Here is a 17,010-nt window from a genome sequence, read left to right as displayed (position 1 = left end):
GTGGTAACTCCTGGTCATCACGGAGGTCTTAGTTTAATCGTTACTTCCTCAGAGAAGCCTTCCCCTACCCAAACAAACCAGACAAACAAACTCAGTTCCTTTTGCTGTCATCTTTCAGCAAGCCTTTAATTATCCATCAGTTTATACTGATATATTTATCTGTGTGATAGTTCCTTTAGCACCTGCCTTCTCCACTAGTGTGTAAGTTTACTGTGGTCAGGAAACATGTCTACTTGGCTCATGGCTGCTTTTCTGTCTGGTCCAGTGTCTGGCATGTAGTTGCTGTTCAGTAAACATTTGTGGCCAGAGTGAATGAATGAATCCATGTGGATGTGTCCATAGCTCCTTTCCCAAGCAGAGTTCTCTATTAAATTAGGAAATAATGTCAGAACCTATAGATTTTTCTCCTTTTCCTAGGAACATGTAGATAGAAATGGCTCTTTGATACTTGAAATAATTTAAGCAAGTCTTAGAAAATTATCAGGAGAGGAATTTAAAAAAGTAAAATGGATTACCCAGGGAAATTGTAGCATCTCCTTCCCTGGAGGTTTAATCAGAGGATAGTAATTAAATGTGAGGAAGTTTAAGGTCTGTGTGAAGGCTATGAGATATAGACAAGATCACTTGGTAGAACTAAGTCTTGGATTTAATATACCTTTCTTTTTATGTTTGATTCCTTGTTGAAGCCCTAACTCTTGGCTTGTGCCCGAACAGGGAAAGGGCTTCTGAATTCTACTCTTGATTTGGATTTCTTTTTCTCCACTATGATGTACAGTCAGCTCTGCTATAACATGACATATGTGTTCCTAAAAATCACTGCACAGGGCTTGTGGGGAAAATAGAACGAGGGGCACAATACTCAAAAACTTTGTTAGTGACACGTTAAAAAAAAAACAGAATCTAATAAAAATGGCAGCTAAATTTTACATGTCTTAAATGGTTAAGATATACATAAATAATACATCAAATATGGTACTTTGTCTTGAAAAAGACATGAAGTTTGCTTGTGGAAGCTGTCATAGGAAGAGCTGCAGCTTGTGAGTTATCATGAAGCAATAGAAGGAAGGCTGCCTGAAATCAGAGGGCAAGCTGTACCACCAGATGTGGATGGGGGAGGCTCCTAACATACCCGGTGGACTGAGAGTGTTGGTCCATCTGTCTGGGATGTGTGTGATTGGTGTATTTCTATAGTAGGTTCATTGGGGTACAGTTTTCTCTGTTCGATTCATGTTTCTCATGAATGAAATTGGGCATAAGCAAATGTGATATTTGTGTCATGCTCAAATTGTCCCTAATATATCAATTGCACTAGAATAAATTTGTACTTTTAAAGTAAATGTTATAGCAGAACTGACCATAGTATGGAAAAAGTGGGCACTTGGGGTCAGAAAAACTTGTTTCTGGTCCCAGAGTGGTGATTTCTAATCTGGGCAAGCTCCTTCCCTCTCTTTACCCCACTCTCTTTATCTTTAAGTGGAGTTGATAACAACCAACTTTACAGGGTTTTTCTGACTTGATACAGCAATGAAAGTGGAAACATTCTGTGAAATGTAAAGTGCTCTCCAAGATTCTTCTCATAGAACCTATTTATTTCAGAGTTAGAGACAGCAGCTAAAGAAGAACACCAGGTTGAAAGTTCACTTGAAGTCTGCTTTTGTTGAGAAAAATATGCACACCTGCCTTTTGAATGAGAGTGAAGCCCATGTCTCCTAAGAGAAGGAAGAGAATGTGACTGGCAAAGTTTCCTATGAACATGTGTTTAATGTCACTTCTTAGACATAGCCCTGGGCCAGTGTTTGTGCTCCTGGGGTAACGATGTGGATGCAATGGTAAGAAAAGCCAATGAGGACAAAGAGAAGAGGTGATCTTGCTACATGAAACTGGGAGACATACAAATGTGGGGCCCCATGAGCTTTGCAAAACACCGTCAGAGCTCTCTTAAGATGGCTACTTAAAGCCAGCCTAGCCCAGTGGTTCAATGGAAAGAGAACTGCTGCCACGGAAATTTGTCCCAGATTTCTGTGACATTGTCTATTACTTACTGCTCTTTAGTACCTAGTGGCATCACAGAAATAACACCCAACCATTCTCCATCTCTCATGCCCTTTCAATCTCCCTGCTGTAAAAGATCCAGAGCAAATCTGCGGGAGAAAGTCAAAATTACTTTGGGGACAAATCAGTTTATATTTCAGATACAGCTAATACAAAAAAAAAAAATTCTGGCTAATCCACTGATACACTCTCTTGCTACTTTCAGCCATGTTTTATAATTTGAGTAAAATTTTTTTCCATATTTGGAAAGTAGGTGTGGCTTATTATCAAGCTTTGATGGTTTAACTGAAACACACACCAGTTGAAAGGAATGCATTTTAGTAAACAACTTTTACCTTCATTAGAATTCCCTAGAGCTTTCTCTATATTGTGAGGATATCATTTCATTCATATTTGGAAAGGCATTAGCAAATTGAACAGAGAGGATTATTCATATGGAAAATGTTCTTCCTTATTAGATTTTGGGGATTCTTCAATACGGCAGTAAGTGAATCTACGTAACATTCTTTTCTTTTGAAGGAACAAGGGATGCTATTTTCTCTGCAAAACTTCACATCCTTCATAGGATATGCTTTTGAACAATTTAACATACACTTTTTTTTTTTTTTGCCTGTTTCAGGAATCAAAGCACAGTCTTCTAAATTCTATAATATAGATGACTTACCCATGTTCTGTCTAGTCCAATGAGTCTGTATGAAGAGGAGTGTTGATTATGTGTAATAACTGAGTGAAAAGTTTATTTTTTAATTTATTTTTTATTGTGGTAAAATATGTTATATATAATTTACCATTTTAAGTATTTCTACAGAGATTTGACTTTAATTAGCACATTTCCAGCGACATGATTTCCTTTCTTTCCAAAGTTGCTGGAAAGTGACAGAATGAAGATTTTATTTTGATTTTAGTTTTTCTGATTCCAAAAGGAGTAACTGTTTGTGGGGGTTAAAAATGGACCATTGAAGAGGTAGTGACATAGAAGCTACAGGCCTGACTTAGAAGAAGGCCAACTCCAGAATCAATAAGCAAATGTATTTCCAGTACTACTGTGCATTGGGTAATATGCTAAATACGAAATACATATGACCACTAGACATAGTCCTAATCTCAAACAAGTGTTCATTTAGTTGGAGAACTATGATAAATGCACATGAAAAATAATAATAGAAAAAAGTAAGTAAAGACCAAGCCGGTGGTAAAGATAGTAGGTGCCATTGGAACTCAGGGAAGGGAGAGGATGACGAAGTGATAAGGGGAAAGTTCTAGAGGAGATGGCTTACAGCTGAGCCTGGAAGGAACCCTAGGCTTTAAATACAGAGACCTCAGAGGGCTTTTAAGCAGGAGGAAGAGCATGGTCCAAGGTACAGAAGCAGGGGGATGTGTAAGTATTTTTAGATGACCTTGATTCATTTCCAGATCATGATCTAATGTGTCCTTTATGGTCCTCAGGAGAACTTTTTCCCCATGAGTTAGAGCTGGAGAGAATCCATCTTTGCTATCATTTCCTGTCAATACGCCCCATGCAATGGATCCTGTTTCATCCTGGGTTATCCATGGTACAGAGTCATAGTGTCTAATTTATTTGGAGACAGATGTCTCAGCTTCCCTTCTTTCCCTTTAAGAATTTAGGTTCCTCATAATCAGGTATTAAGTCTTTGGTTTTCATCATAGAACATATATCTTGTATGCAAATTGCTTAATTTAGTAACAGCAATAAGTAGAACAGCATGACATGCTAAAAATAAATAAAAGGCAATAATGGCAACAAAACAAAACCAAAAATGACATTAGCGTGGCTGAGTCAGTAATGTCGGGAGCATCTGATCTTGTGTGCTTTTTACCAGTTCCAGGAATGAGTTTTTGCTGAACCGTCTATTCTGGGTCATTCAGTCCCTCTCTTAATCCCTGACGGCCATTCGTGAGATGAGCTAGTTTTCTGGGATTATAAATACAGTGGGTGGTTTAGCCTATTTTTATCTCTGAAAATCAAACTGGACAAAATAAAAACTAATTCTTTCCTTATTCTCATGAGCTCCATGGTCTAATTAAATTAAAATTCCTGGTCCTTCTATAAGAAACAGTAATGTTCCCTTTAAAGCATATACAGGAGATTGAAGAGATAAAATAATTCTGAGCAATCTCTAATGATCTTAGTCATATATATATATAAATTGATTTTGGCCAACCCTAGTGGTCTGTTGATTAAGGTTTGGTGCTCTCATCGCTGTGACTCAGGTTTTTTTCCTCATCAGGGAACCATACCACCCATCTGTCAGTTGCCATACTCTGGCGGTTGCGTGTTGCTGTGATGCTGAAAGCTATGTCACTGGTATTTCAAACAGCAGCAGGGTCAACTAGGAGTCTGAATTGACTCGATGGCACTAACAACAACAAAATATAGACAAGGAAACCAAAGATTAGAGACATCTAAGTAATTTGTCATAAAAATCAGAAGGTAACAGATTTTCAATCCTGGCTGATTTGACTCTCATGTCTGAATAATTTCCATTAAACCAGGTGTCTTTCCCTGCAGATGTGAAGATCTATGACCCAATAATATTATCAAATTCATAATAATATATAAATGATCTAAGCACTTAGTAACCGACAGCTATTACTAATTATTTTATTGTCATAATATTTAAGAAAGTCATTTCCTTTGTACCTTTTGTAGCATGAGAAGCTGATACATGAATTGGAAGAAGAGAGACACTTACGTCTTCAGAGTGAGAAGCGATTGCGGGAGGTGACACTGGAGTCTGAACGCAGCAGAATTCAGATGCGTGGCCTGCAGCAGCAATTCGCCAGGTATTGTTATGAACTGACCATCTTGCTTCAGAACGTCAACTCCTTCTAAAGCAAGCATTTATCCGTTCACCAATAATACCTTTGCTTGAATTTCCATTGTGCAAGCTTCTGTTGCATTTGACCAGTTAATTCCCCAGCGGTTTAGACCTTCCCATCTGGCCAAGCCATCTTATTGAATTTGGACCAATTTTCTGAAACTTTCCATTTGCGCCTCACACAGTCTTGGCTTGGTTGAAGCTGCTTGTCTTTTCTTCTCTAATGGCTTTCCAAGGGGTCTTCCAGTAAGTTGTGGTGGCTTTGTGGCCTATAGGCATGTCCTGTGACAGGCTAGCCAGGAGGATGAAATTTCACTGGTCATCATAATCTTATTTTAAGATAGAGAGGAAGTATGAATCTAATCATCCAGTAAGCCCTTACTCATTACTTAGAGGAAGTATTTAGAAGTAAAAAAAAAAAAAAAAAAAAATCAATGAGTTTTTTTCCTTTAAAAGACATAACTTGAGTTTGAAAGGATGATTCTGAAAAAGTAGCTCTTCTTAGATTTAATTCCAATAGTCAGAATATTTCAGCTTCCAATTATAGTTAATATGGGTTAAGATTCAACCTATTATTTAAAATCTATTCGATTCCATTGAAAAAATATGAACTCGTGCAATTACAGTCCTAGGACCAGATACAGGCACCCTGTGAGGAACAATTTACTTTAATTTCTATATTTAATTTTGCCATTTGCAAAATCAGGAAAATAATTTTGGTTTTTTCTCCCTCATGAGGTTATCCCAGGCAGAATCAAGTTTGAGAAGTTGCCCTAAAATTTTCATGAGCAAACTGTGTGGGTCTTGTCAATAACTTACCATTGGGATTTGGATATGATCAGTGATGGATAATACAGCTTCCTCATTGTGAGGCTTTTATAATGATATCTTCATTTTCAGAGGTGTTGCAGAGAGAGAACAAAGCTGAGCCTCCAAATGATTTATCTCATTGTGGCTAATATCATGAATGCTTGTGACTTTGGTTTAGAGGCTTCTTGGAGGAAGAGGGTGGGAAGGATGGATGGCTCCTCTGTGTTCAGAGTCATAATTTAACACCCTGTTTAACTCTTCGATCCCATGATAACACACAGGTGCTGTAGAAATGCACTGATCAATACTTTAACAAATGTATGTCCCACCCCTCACAGGCTATTACTTATACAACCTTGTGCTCAATTTTTCATTCAGTTTGATGGTAGCTCTAACTTTGTGGGAGACACAAAGTTAGAGCTCTCCCTTGAAATAATACATCCCCCCTCTGAAGCAACTTTAAAACAAGTACTGCTTTGTAATACTTGCCATTTTAATGATATAGGAGAGGAGGAGGCAGATCTTGCTACCCTTGCACTGTCTAATTGAGGTGTCTCTGTATTCAAGCTATTGATTTACAGGGCATGAGGCACATGGCACAGTAAATTATTTTCATATGATGCCAGGTCATCTGCTGTAAATCAAATGACAATCCCATACAGATTTGAGTTCGCAAGAGCCAAGGCAACATCATAGGCTGAAAGAGAAGATAATTATGTGTAAAACAAATAGTGGGGGGTTTTACATACTGCTTTGTGAAGATTTTTTCCCCCCAGTGTAATCAGTTTTCTTATGTCAAGATTCACTGAAACTGAAAAGTTCAAGTCCAGTTACAGCCAGGTAACTAATGTAAACCAGCAAAAGATGGAGGAAAAAGCATGTATAACAGATCAGATAATTACACAATAATTTAAGTAGACCCACTAAACCATTTCTGATGTCCTTTCACATTTTAAACTTTGATTTGTAAGATATTTCTAGTTATGCTTATTTAAACAATCTTGTTACTATCATTTAAGTCTGTAAAATTCTCAGTATTACAGAATATGCCTATAGTGCATCACTCTTGGGCACGGTCGGCAGCTAAATGCTCACATAAACGATTTCTGTAATCCAAATTATTATATTGAATTAAAACTTTTGTATTCATAATTTTCTCCTTTTTTCCCCTGGGTCCACGAGTTCCTTTTGTACATGATATCTGAGATGTGGACTTATTTTGAGTATTGTTCATGGGATGAGGTTACTTTTAAAAATAATGCTAATAACTTACCTTTTCAAAGTATATGAAGTGGCTTACAATAAAAGGTAGTTTTACAATGTAGCTAACAAAATAAAAACTGAAAATAAAGACTACAAAAGGGGACTATGGCAAGTAATCATACTTACGAAGTTCAATGTGTTTTCTGAGAATGAGCATTTAATTTAGCTCTCAGATTCCTGGCAGACAAGATAAAAAGGAAAATACAAGAGGATATGTAACTCTTGTTTTGTAGACAAAGGCTACTGCTCCTTAAAGAAAGAAACATTATCTCTGCTAATAAATTCGTAATAGAATGTATCACATGGGCTCCTTCATAGATGGCATTGAAGGATATGATAGACAATGGTCCATGATGGTGCAAATTAGGATTAATTCTTAGAAGTGCTACTACTTCTGCTATGTCACTTATGTCTGCAAAGTTGAACAGTTTCTGAATTTCACAATACATGAATTAGGACTGGTGGCTCCATGCCTAAGTGATAACAGGCAAAATAGGAAGACCTCCAGTGCTCAAGGTTCTTAAGTCAAGCACTGGACTGAAAGTTCACGGGAACATCTAAATATATATGTGTTGTATCTTTCTAATTCCTCTTTTATGAACCTGGAGCGCAGAGGCATGAGATGCTGAGGCCTGGGCTGAGTTGGGTGGAGTATTTTCCTGGTATGTTTGATGGTATTATAGCCAGGGGAGCATATAAACAGTAACTAAGAAGATTCTGAGTCTCAGATTCAAGGATGAGGTGAGACATTGAAGGAGCAAGTGAATAATGAAGTTAGAAGCTGGGCCAATTAGGTGTATGTGGGAAGTAGAGTTCAGATGTCAGAATGAGCATTTCAGGGGGATTAGACCGCGGCTTGATTTTATGCAGTTTCAGTTATGTGATGGGCCTGGTGGCTTAAAGGTACCGGGCAAACCTGAACACTTGTGAATAATGTTGTGGTAATGAAAAAGTTGTGGTAATGAAAAAGCTATAAAAACGTTTGAATTAGTAGTTCTCTTTTATGTCACCACCAAACTGTCCTCCATCATCCCATTCTCCCTCTTGACCTCTGATTAGGGTATAATGATCAGCAATGATCCAAAATTTGGTAATTAAAAAAAGAGAGAGAGAGAGAGAGAGATGTGACCAGAGGTTACATAATCAGCTCTAAGCTCATAAATCAGAAATTGCCTGCCCTGAGGGTGATTCAGGCAGCCATACCAAACTTGATTCAGATCATTTACACTCTTGAATGTAAATACAGAGAAGAAAAAAATACTTGCAAATTAAGCCTTCCCCATAGGTGAAGGAGCATTTCCATAAGCTAATACTTAGAGGCAGGTGGTGGTATCATTAGGGCTACCCCTTCTTTGTCTTATTATTTGGTGATGTCAATCAAGGTGTCATCATGATTGTTTAACCCATCGTCTGTATGATACACAATGGCTGGGCATATTTTATGTGGGATTAGCTTCGTGACTCCTATAATAACTGTCTCCACTCTCCCTTTAAGTGTTTATTTGAACTGTGATTGTCCAGCTAGCCAAGGTTAATGGTGTGGATTGAGGCTGTGGCACTGCCTCCCCTTCTATGTAATGATAACTGGTGTTTGAACCCCAGTCTCATTACTCTACCTCGAGTGAATGAAGTGTTTGTACATCAGTTAGATTCACCTGGAGAAGCACTGCCAGGAAAACTATCTCCAACCAGGTGGGGTATGTTGAGGTGGCATAACAATGAATTTTAAAAAATAGACTTGTGAAGTAATAATCAACTCTACAGAGTAGTGATTTCATGTAAACCATGACTGATTTGCACATGTATTCGAGTTGATCCCTTTGGAAACAATCTAATCAATGTGTAGATTATTTCTTAAAGCTGCTTTTCTTATCAGACAATCAGCCACTTTCATTGTGTGCACAATAAGATAGAACACAGTATATGTCCTCAGAAAATGTAGAATCCAGATAAAGAAGACTGATGTACATATATGAACACAACACATTTATAGTTTAGCTGTAAATGAAGGGAAATTTTGTCTAAATTCAGGACAGCCAGACTTCCTATTTGTTAATGGCTTGCTATCATGCAAAGGCATGAATCAAGCCGGATGAAATTAATGATTGCGTAGTGATACAATCAATAATAATATGTGTGTTTATCATGTGACAGCTCTGTGTTTGAAGTTTAAATTAGAATCAACCTGGTAGACTCACCATCAGGCAGACATATTTTGTAAACTATCTGCAGTTAGTAAATCATAACACACCCAAAACATCAGAAATTAGTGTTTCTCTGTAGCCTTGAAATGTTCCATGCATGCGTGTGTGTGTGTGTGTGTATGTGTGTATATTTACACCATGCAGTGTAAATTTAAGTAAAGGGAACAATACAGTTTTGTCACCCGTAATTGACTAAGATAGTTAAAAATCACCTAAATGGAGTCCAGGCTTGCATTCTCTACGTCCAGGATTTCTCTGCACCTGGTTTGACCTTCTCTCCCTGCACTATCTGCTGCCCTGAAGCTATTTGTTTGCTTACTGTGACGGGATTTCTCCTATCACAGTTGATTGCTGTGCTTAAGTGCAGTCTGCTGCACGCTGAACTTCAAGGAGACATAAATGGAGATGGTTTTACTGCTTAACTCATTCACTGGTTGCCTTTCACATTATCAGCTCTCAGAGACTTGACGGAATCCTAGGGTTCATTTTCTGCTGCCCATTTGGAAGCTGTAGGCACCTGGCATAGAAGTGTGTGTTGAAGAGGGTAATATGCCCTTAAATGTTCTACCCACGTATTCCCTTCTGCCTCTGTGTCTGTCTGATACATTAAAAGAACATTTTCTCTACATCTTTAGAAGGAGTAAAACATAACAGGATATGAAAAGCTGTCAATTGACCTTTGGACGATCAACAGCACAGGGCCCTGCTCCTCCTCTACGTTTGTTCCCATCTCAGACGTTCAACTTTCACCTATCACAGGGGCTGGCTCTCCCGAGTGCCTTGTTCCTCCTGATGAATACAGAGGGCAATTTGCTATTCATTTGGAGTTGCCATTTCCATACTATCAGCAGTATTTCTGGCTGAGACTTTTCATAAAAATGGAGGCCTCTCATCTGCTCCTCTGAGTAAATCTACCAGAAGTTTAAAATGGTAAAGCAGCATTGGTTAAATGATAAATTTTCTTCAAATTACAATAGATGGAAAAAAAAGATTTTAAATGGCATTATTAAAAATGCTTGGTTAACATAATATGGATCATATTTTGATGTCAGAAGTTTATATTTTAGTGATCTAGTGTGTAAGTTCTCGCTTGAGCAAAGCTAGTTAAAATCAGCTATATAGAGAAGGGAAAGAAAGGAGGCTTTTCCAGCTCCCTGAGCAACTAATAACTTAATGCTGAACTTACCTTAATTCCTTTGTATTTTTGTTTCTGCAGAGACATGATGACATTGTTACAATTTCTTAAATTCTTAACAGAGCTATAAGTTGTTGAATAGACAAGGTGAAAGTTATAGTGCCTATTATTTATCACTGGTAGAGAAGAAAATATTAACACAGAGTAAAGTTCCAATTTCGTTTCAAAGAGCACTATCCTATTAAATGAGTTTTTAGGACCTGGTTCTAGCCCCACTTCTAACTAGCTTAATAACTTTGGTTAAGTAATTTGACCTTTCTGGATCTCAATTTGCTCATTTGTAAAAGGAGGAAGTTGAATTGTATTATAGTTTTATAATGTTTTTTATGCTTTCTAAAAGACAGGGTATTAGAACCGAAATGCATTTCTTGGGTGAAGTTACAATTACACTGTTATAACCAGGCCTTCTTGAAGTTCTAACAGCCAGACTTTCCTGTTGAGAGCTTGGAGTGGACTGTCTTATTCTCCACGTTCTCATCACAGTGAAGCTGTGTGCAATGGGCTTTCATCACGTCTATTTTGGTTACTCGACTCTGGAGAAGTCGAGATTAGAAAACTGCCAAGCCCAGATGATATATTTCTGTTGAGGACAGCCAAAATTGAATACTGAGGCGCTTGACTGGCAAAAGGAAGCTAAGATCCTCTGCGGTGGACATAACCATTATTGCTCTTGGCTCTGATGTTGTCCATTTGAGGATTTATTGGAACTGGTTTGGGGAAAAGCCTGAAGAGAGAGAACTTTATGACGACCAGAATTGTTTTCACTTATAAACGATTTCTCTGAAGAAATAGCCATCAGTAAAAACACCGGTGATTTAGCCTCTCCTCTAACACTTTTTTTCAGTTACCTATAATAACCCTTAATGTGTTATTATCCCCAGCCCAACACACATTTTAAGAAAATAAATACAGGATATGGAAGAAGGTTTTATTTCAAAATTGGAAACTAAATTCATTCCTACTCTCAATAATAAATGTTTTTTGGTCAAATTTACAGAAAATCCATTTTTTTAGATATAGAGTTTGATCAGTTTTGACAAGAATATATCATCATGTAACCACCACTGCAATTAAGACAGAATATTTCCATAAAAAGTTTCCTCATTCCCTTTTGTTGTCAGTTCCCTCTCCATATCCCACACTCCTGGCAACAGCTGTTCTGATTTGTCTCCATATAGTTTTGCCTTTTCCAGAAAGTCTTATAATGGAAGTTATAAAGTATTTGACCTTTTTGTGTCTGGTTTCTTGCAATTAGTGTTTCTTTTGAGAAGCATCCTTGTTGTTGCATCCTCTTTTATTGCTTAGTAGTATTCCTTGATAGAGAAGTACCACTATTTGTTTATCCCTTCACCTGCCAATGGGTTTCTTCCAGTCTTTGGTGAGTATAAACTTGCTATAAACACGCAACTTTCACGCATGTGTCTTAGCGTGTTTTTATTTCTCTTGAGCAAATAACTAGGAATAGGATTACTGAGTCATATAGTAAGCATACATTTAACTTTATAAGAAACTACCAAATTGTTTTCCAAAGTAGCTGTGCCATTTTGCATTCCAGCTAGCAATGTTTAGGGGTTCTCGTTGTTCCGTGTTGATAAATGCTTCTTGAAAAACAAAACACAGATACAGAAAACCACACAAAACAAATGTTTGGCTTAGTGAATTATTCTAAGGTGAACACTCTTGTAACCAACATCAAGTCAAGAAGGAAAACTCTGCCAGCCACCCAGAGTCCTCTTCGGGTGCCCCTTCCCAATCTCAACTTTCATCTTCCCCCAATAAGTGACTATTATTCCGACTGTATAGCAGTAACTTCCCTGTGTTTTTAATAGTTTTATCATTTAATGTGCATCCCCAGACACTTTAGTCTTGCCTATTTGTTATAAAACTGGATAAATCTTTTAGGTTTCTTTTAACTAGTAGGTTACCCTCCATCACTTGCTTTTCCTTCAGATTTATTTGTTGAAGAACTTAGAGCATTTGCCGTATAGAGTTTCTCACAGTCTAAATTTGTTAATTACTATTCTTGGGGCAGTTCAACATGTTCCTCTGGCCTCCATATTTTTTGCAAATTGGCGGCTCTTTCCCCAGATTGCTCTTAATAATGATCTATGTAAAGAGTTAAAGATTGTGGTTGCCTACCCAAGGGCTAGAGAACGTTTCTCACATCCTCTTACATGATTTTTACCATGGTAGGCATTCAATAAATATTTGTTGGCTGAAGATTGAATGAATGAATAAATATAAGAATGAATTAATATCCGTACTGAAACAGAAAGATGCAGCTAAAGTTGTACTATGAAAGACTTAGGTTAAACATATGGAAGAATTTTAAAGATTGTGTGTTTATAATAGAAATTTGCTTGCAAGAGAGGTTGTAGAATGGCTATTTCTGGGAATCTTTAAAATTTTGATAATAGTCATCATTCTTAGAGTTATAAACAGTGATGGCCTGGGAGGATGAAGACTCAATTTTCCATTCCTGGGCTTCTATGATAGAGTGCTCACCTATGAAAGATGAGTTGCCTGTTTCAAAATATTCTTTGCGGAATTCCTGTTTGCAGGGCACTAAATGGAACTTGGTGCATTGAAAGTTTACTTCCCACAGAGTATAGTTTACTTTCAGAGATTGTTTTATGACTCTCAGATAACATTTATACTAGTCTGTCTGTAGCAGCATATGGGGCAAATGCAATGGTAGCAGTCTCAGTGGTGAGGATGCTTGTTCTGATTACCTTTTTGGTCCACAGGCAGTGCATTTAATGAATGGTATTCCCGCAGAGTATGTCTCTGAGTGCTGATTGTAAACACTTGGAACTGTTCTTTGGGATTCTTTGTTTAATTTGTGAAAGATAATTCAGTTAAGATGGTCCTTGTTTATAAATGTCTACATCTGTTGCTAACAAACAACCTCGAGCTTTTAAGAATGTTTCCAGAAAATAAAGTAGTGAATTAGCTAAGCGGAAGCTATGGGGTTCTGACGAAAGAAGTGTGTTGTAGTTTTCATTAAATTGTTTCAGGATTCTTTTCTCATTTCTCCTGACCAAAGATGTTTGCCTGCCGTTTGTAGTAGCAGCAAATGACAGGATGCATTTTCTCAAAACACAGATATGAATTTCTTTTTGTATAGTTAGTTCCTATAACATTGCAAGCTGTTAGGTTTTATAGTAAGAATTTTTATTAATGTTGGTATTAACATGGCAACAACAATGATGATGTTTTACACTTCTTTTATTTTATTTTTTATTTATTTATTTTTTTTGGTGAGGAATATTGGCCCTGAGCTAACAACTGTTCCCAATCTTCCTCTTTTTGCTTGTGGAAGATTGTTGCTGAGCTAACATCTCTGACAATCTTCCTCTATTTTGTTTGTGGGATGCTGCCACAGCATGGTTTGATAAGTGATATGTAGGTCCATGCCTGGGATCCAAACCCGAGAACCCCGGGCTGCCGGAGTGGAGTGTATGAACTTAATCGCTATGCCACCGGGCCGGCTCCCACTTCTTTTATTTTTTAGTGATTCCAAAACCAATCCATACATTATTTCATTCATTTCTCACTATAACCTTATGCATGGTAGGCAGGGCATATTATAATTTAAATAAATACAATATTGAAACTTAAAAAATGAAGTAACTTGTTCGTGGTCACATGGCTAAGTAGATCCCAATCTAGAACCCAGGACTTCCGACTGCTGGTCAAATTTTCTTTCTATTCCTCTTTTCATTTATTTTGTAGTTTATGATCCGTGACAGTAAATGAAGTTTCAAATGATATTAGAAGCAATGGTATTTCATACAGATTTCAGCCTTGATCATAAATTCACAGGTTCTGCCTCTGATGGTATTTTTTAAACTTGATCATCATCACCTGACTCAAGAGAAACTTGGGCCAGAGGGATAAATGAAATTATATCAAATTAAACAGAAAACTTGGTAACTACCATTTCCTCATTTCAAAATTCATAAGGAAGTTCCAATAGTTGTATCTTTAGTGCCTCTTTTATGGTCTCTATCTTAGAATACTTTTGCACTGCATTATCAAACCAACTGGGCTGATGATCAAATTAGTGTTTCCAGACATCTAGGCTACCATCAAATTACAGTTACGTTTATTACATGGACTGTATGGTCATTGAATTTAGCTAAAGTGTCCTAAATTTCCCCTTTGCAGTTGGCTTGGAGAATATATATTTAGCTAACAAAACTCGGTTCCAGATTCACCTTCTCTCTGATGGTGATGCCTTTTATAACACTCTGCTTTTCTCACTTGATTACTGTACAGACTTGAATCACATAATTATATTTTTTCTTGCTAGCATTTTTGGATCTCAATATGATGTATGCCCTGCTGGTAGACTGCAGACTTCTTATAGTTCTAGACTGATATATAGCAGGTACTCAGTAAATGTTATAGTAAATGAATAAAGTAATATTTCCAGTGGACAAAGTTGCTGTTTTAAGCTACCATTTATGGAACCCTCACTGTGGATGACATTTGGCCATCCTGGTGCATCATATTTACCTAAATAATTTTGAGATTTCTAATTTATTTTTATTCAATTTTAATTTTTTTCATTCAGAAGGTATTGTTGCATTAAGAGTAAGTTTTTTGCAGGCACTACTGAGACAAAAGTATGACAATTAAAGAAAAAATGACAAAATTGGTTTGTGTGCTAAGGAAGGTAGAGGGCATAAAATAAGTAAGCCACGTCCCCTGTCCCTAAGGATCTTATGGTAAAGAAAGAGCCAGACTTGAAAAAAACTAACATTAAGTGAAATCTAATATTTGCTGCAAGAAAGGGAGAAAAAAATGACCTAAGCAAAACTCTGTGAGTACGAAAGGAATTCATTTGAGATGAATATGCAAGCATGTGTAGGTGAGGAGGATTTAATGGAGAACCGAAGGAAGGACATTTTGGGTTAAGAGCATAGAAAACAAAGACAGGCTGAAGGTGTATGTCTTCACGATGGGTTTCAGAAGCAATTGATAGCTGTGTGTTGCTGGAGCTCATCTCCTCCTAAGGCCCTATTGAAACACACTAGCCATTTGAATCAGGCCCTCATTATTCCCTTGCATCTTGCGTAGTGAAAAAATTCCTGGTCTGCCTGTGTGGTGTTGATCTCATGAATACCTCAATCATGTAAGTCAATCTTACTTTGAACCCTTTTCCTGAAGCCCAGCGGTCACCTTTGTTATCAGAAACACTTTCAGAATTGATTTCTATTCCCTCAGCAATTCACATTATTGTCAAGAGAGTCCCCAGTGAAGCAGTAATATGTTTAGTATACTTCCAATATGCATGACACATATAACGCTTACAAGTCTATTGCTTTTTCAGAAACAATCACCAAAGCACACGATATGTTATCAGGAAATACCCTACAGGTCTTTGTAATATATTTGAATGGCTCCAAGATTCTGCAGACCCAGACTTTCTAAGCTGTCTCTCTGGAGTAAAGAATTGAATAGTAAGGTAGTAAGGCTGTAGTTACTGCCTCAATGCACCTAAAGTCCAGTTTAGGAAAGACCAGGCCCTTGGAGGTTACAATGATTGTGAAAACATCCATCATTTAATAAAACCTGGGGACGTGGAGAACTGTCTAAATGAACAAGGAGAGAACTCTTAGGGGTGAACAGCAGCAAAGCTGCACACTTGATCCTTCTGTGATAACCCTTTCAATACAAGATACCTGAGATGCATATGTTTAAGTCATTTATTTTTTATTAACTTTTAAGGAGAACTTATCATGTGGCAGGTGCTATTCTAGGTACCAGGGATGTAGCAGTGAAACAAAACGGAAAAATGATCTTCCTCAGGAAGAAACCATAATACTACCTATAATCTAATTCTTATAACAACCCTTCATGGAAAATATTCCTATTATCTCTCTTTTACAGATGAGGAAACTGAGGCTCATATGGGTTAAATAACTTACCCATCATCATACAGCTTGAATATATTATAACTTGGATTTGAACTCAGACAGCTTGGCTCTTAACCATTACTCTGTACCATTTTCTGTTTCTATTACCTACAAAAGAGCAAGTGAGCTAATATTTATTGGGTATTGACCTTGTACCAGTTGCTTTTTTGGATGCTTTAAACATGTAATCTCATTGGTTACAATTTTGTGAAGAAGAATTAGTATACGTATTTTATAGAAAAGGAAAATAAGGCCCAGAGAGGTTAAATAATTTGCAAAAGGTCACACAGCCACTGAACAGCTGAGCCAGGATTCAAGTCAGGTCTGTCTGTCCCTTAAGATATATTCTCTTCCTATCATACACTATAAAAATTAAATAGATGTTAAGTTTCTCAAAATTTCAGTATTGGCTTCAGTGCAATCTTTATCTTTGGAGCAAATAAATATGGTCAGTGTTTTCAATATATTCTAGTTTACCGAAATTTTTCTTCCAATGTCTTCAAGAATCTGTGTGTATCTGTTCATTGCTTGGGATATGTTCTATGTGACTGACAAGTTTCTGTCATTTTGCATGAGACACAAAACATTGTTTTAGGCATATATTTTCAAGCCAAATCACTCTAAAACTTATAAAACATTATAATAATTAAGTTCAAATATCATTGTGCCCTTTTCCAGAATTACTTGATTAATGAACCTTTAATAATTTAAGAAATGCATCT

General features: G+C 37.1%; 1 protein-coding gene across 1 annotated transcript in view; it reads left to right on the top strand.

The window, feature by feature from the left end:
- The window catches only part of NCKAP5 (NCK associated protein 5), an 863,809-nt gene that overhangs the window by 483,621 nt on the left and 363,178 nt on the right, over nucleotides 1-17,010 (top strand). Inside the window, exon 5 of the mRNA XM_058549746.1 lies at nucleotides 4,724-4,857. Within this exon, the coding sequence (XP_058405729.1) occupies nucleotides 4,724-4,857 (134 nt within the window). The remainder of the gene's footprint in view (nucleotides 1-4,723; nucleotides 4,858-17,010) is intronic.

The sequence above is a fragment of the Diceros bicornis genome, chromosome 10 (assembly GCF_020826845.1).
Source record: "Diceros bicornis minor isolate mBicDic1 chromosome 10, mDicBic1.mat.cur, whole genome shotgun sequence".
Taxonomy (NCBI): domain Eukaryota; kingdom Metazoa; phylum Chordata; class Mammalia; order Perissodactyla; family Rhinocerotidae; genus Diceros; species Diceros bicornis.
This window is presented reverse-complemented; position numbering and strand designations above follow the sequence as displayed.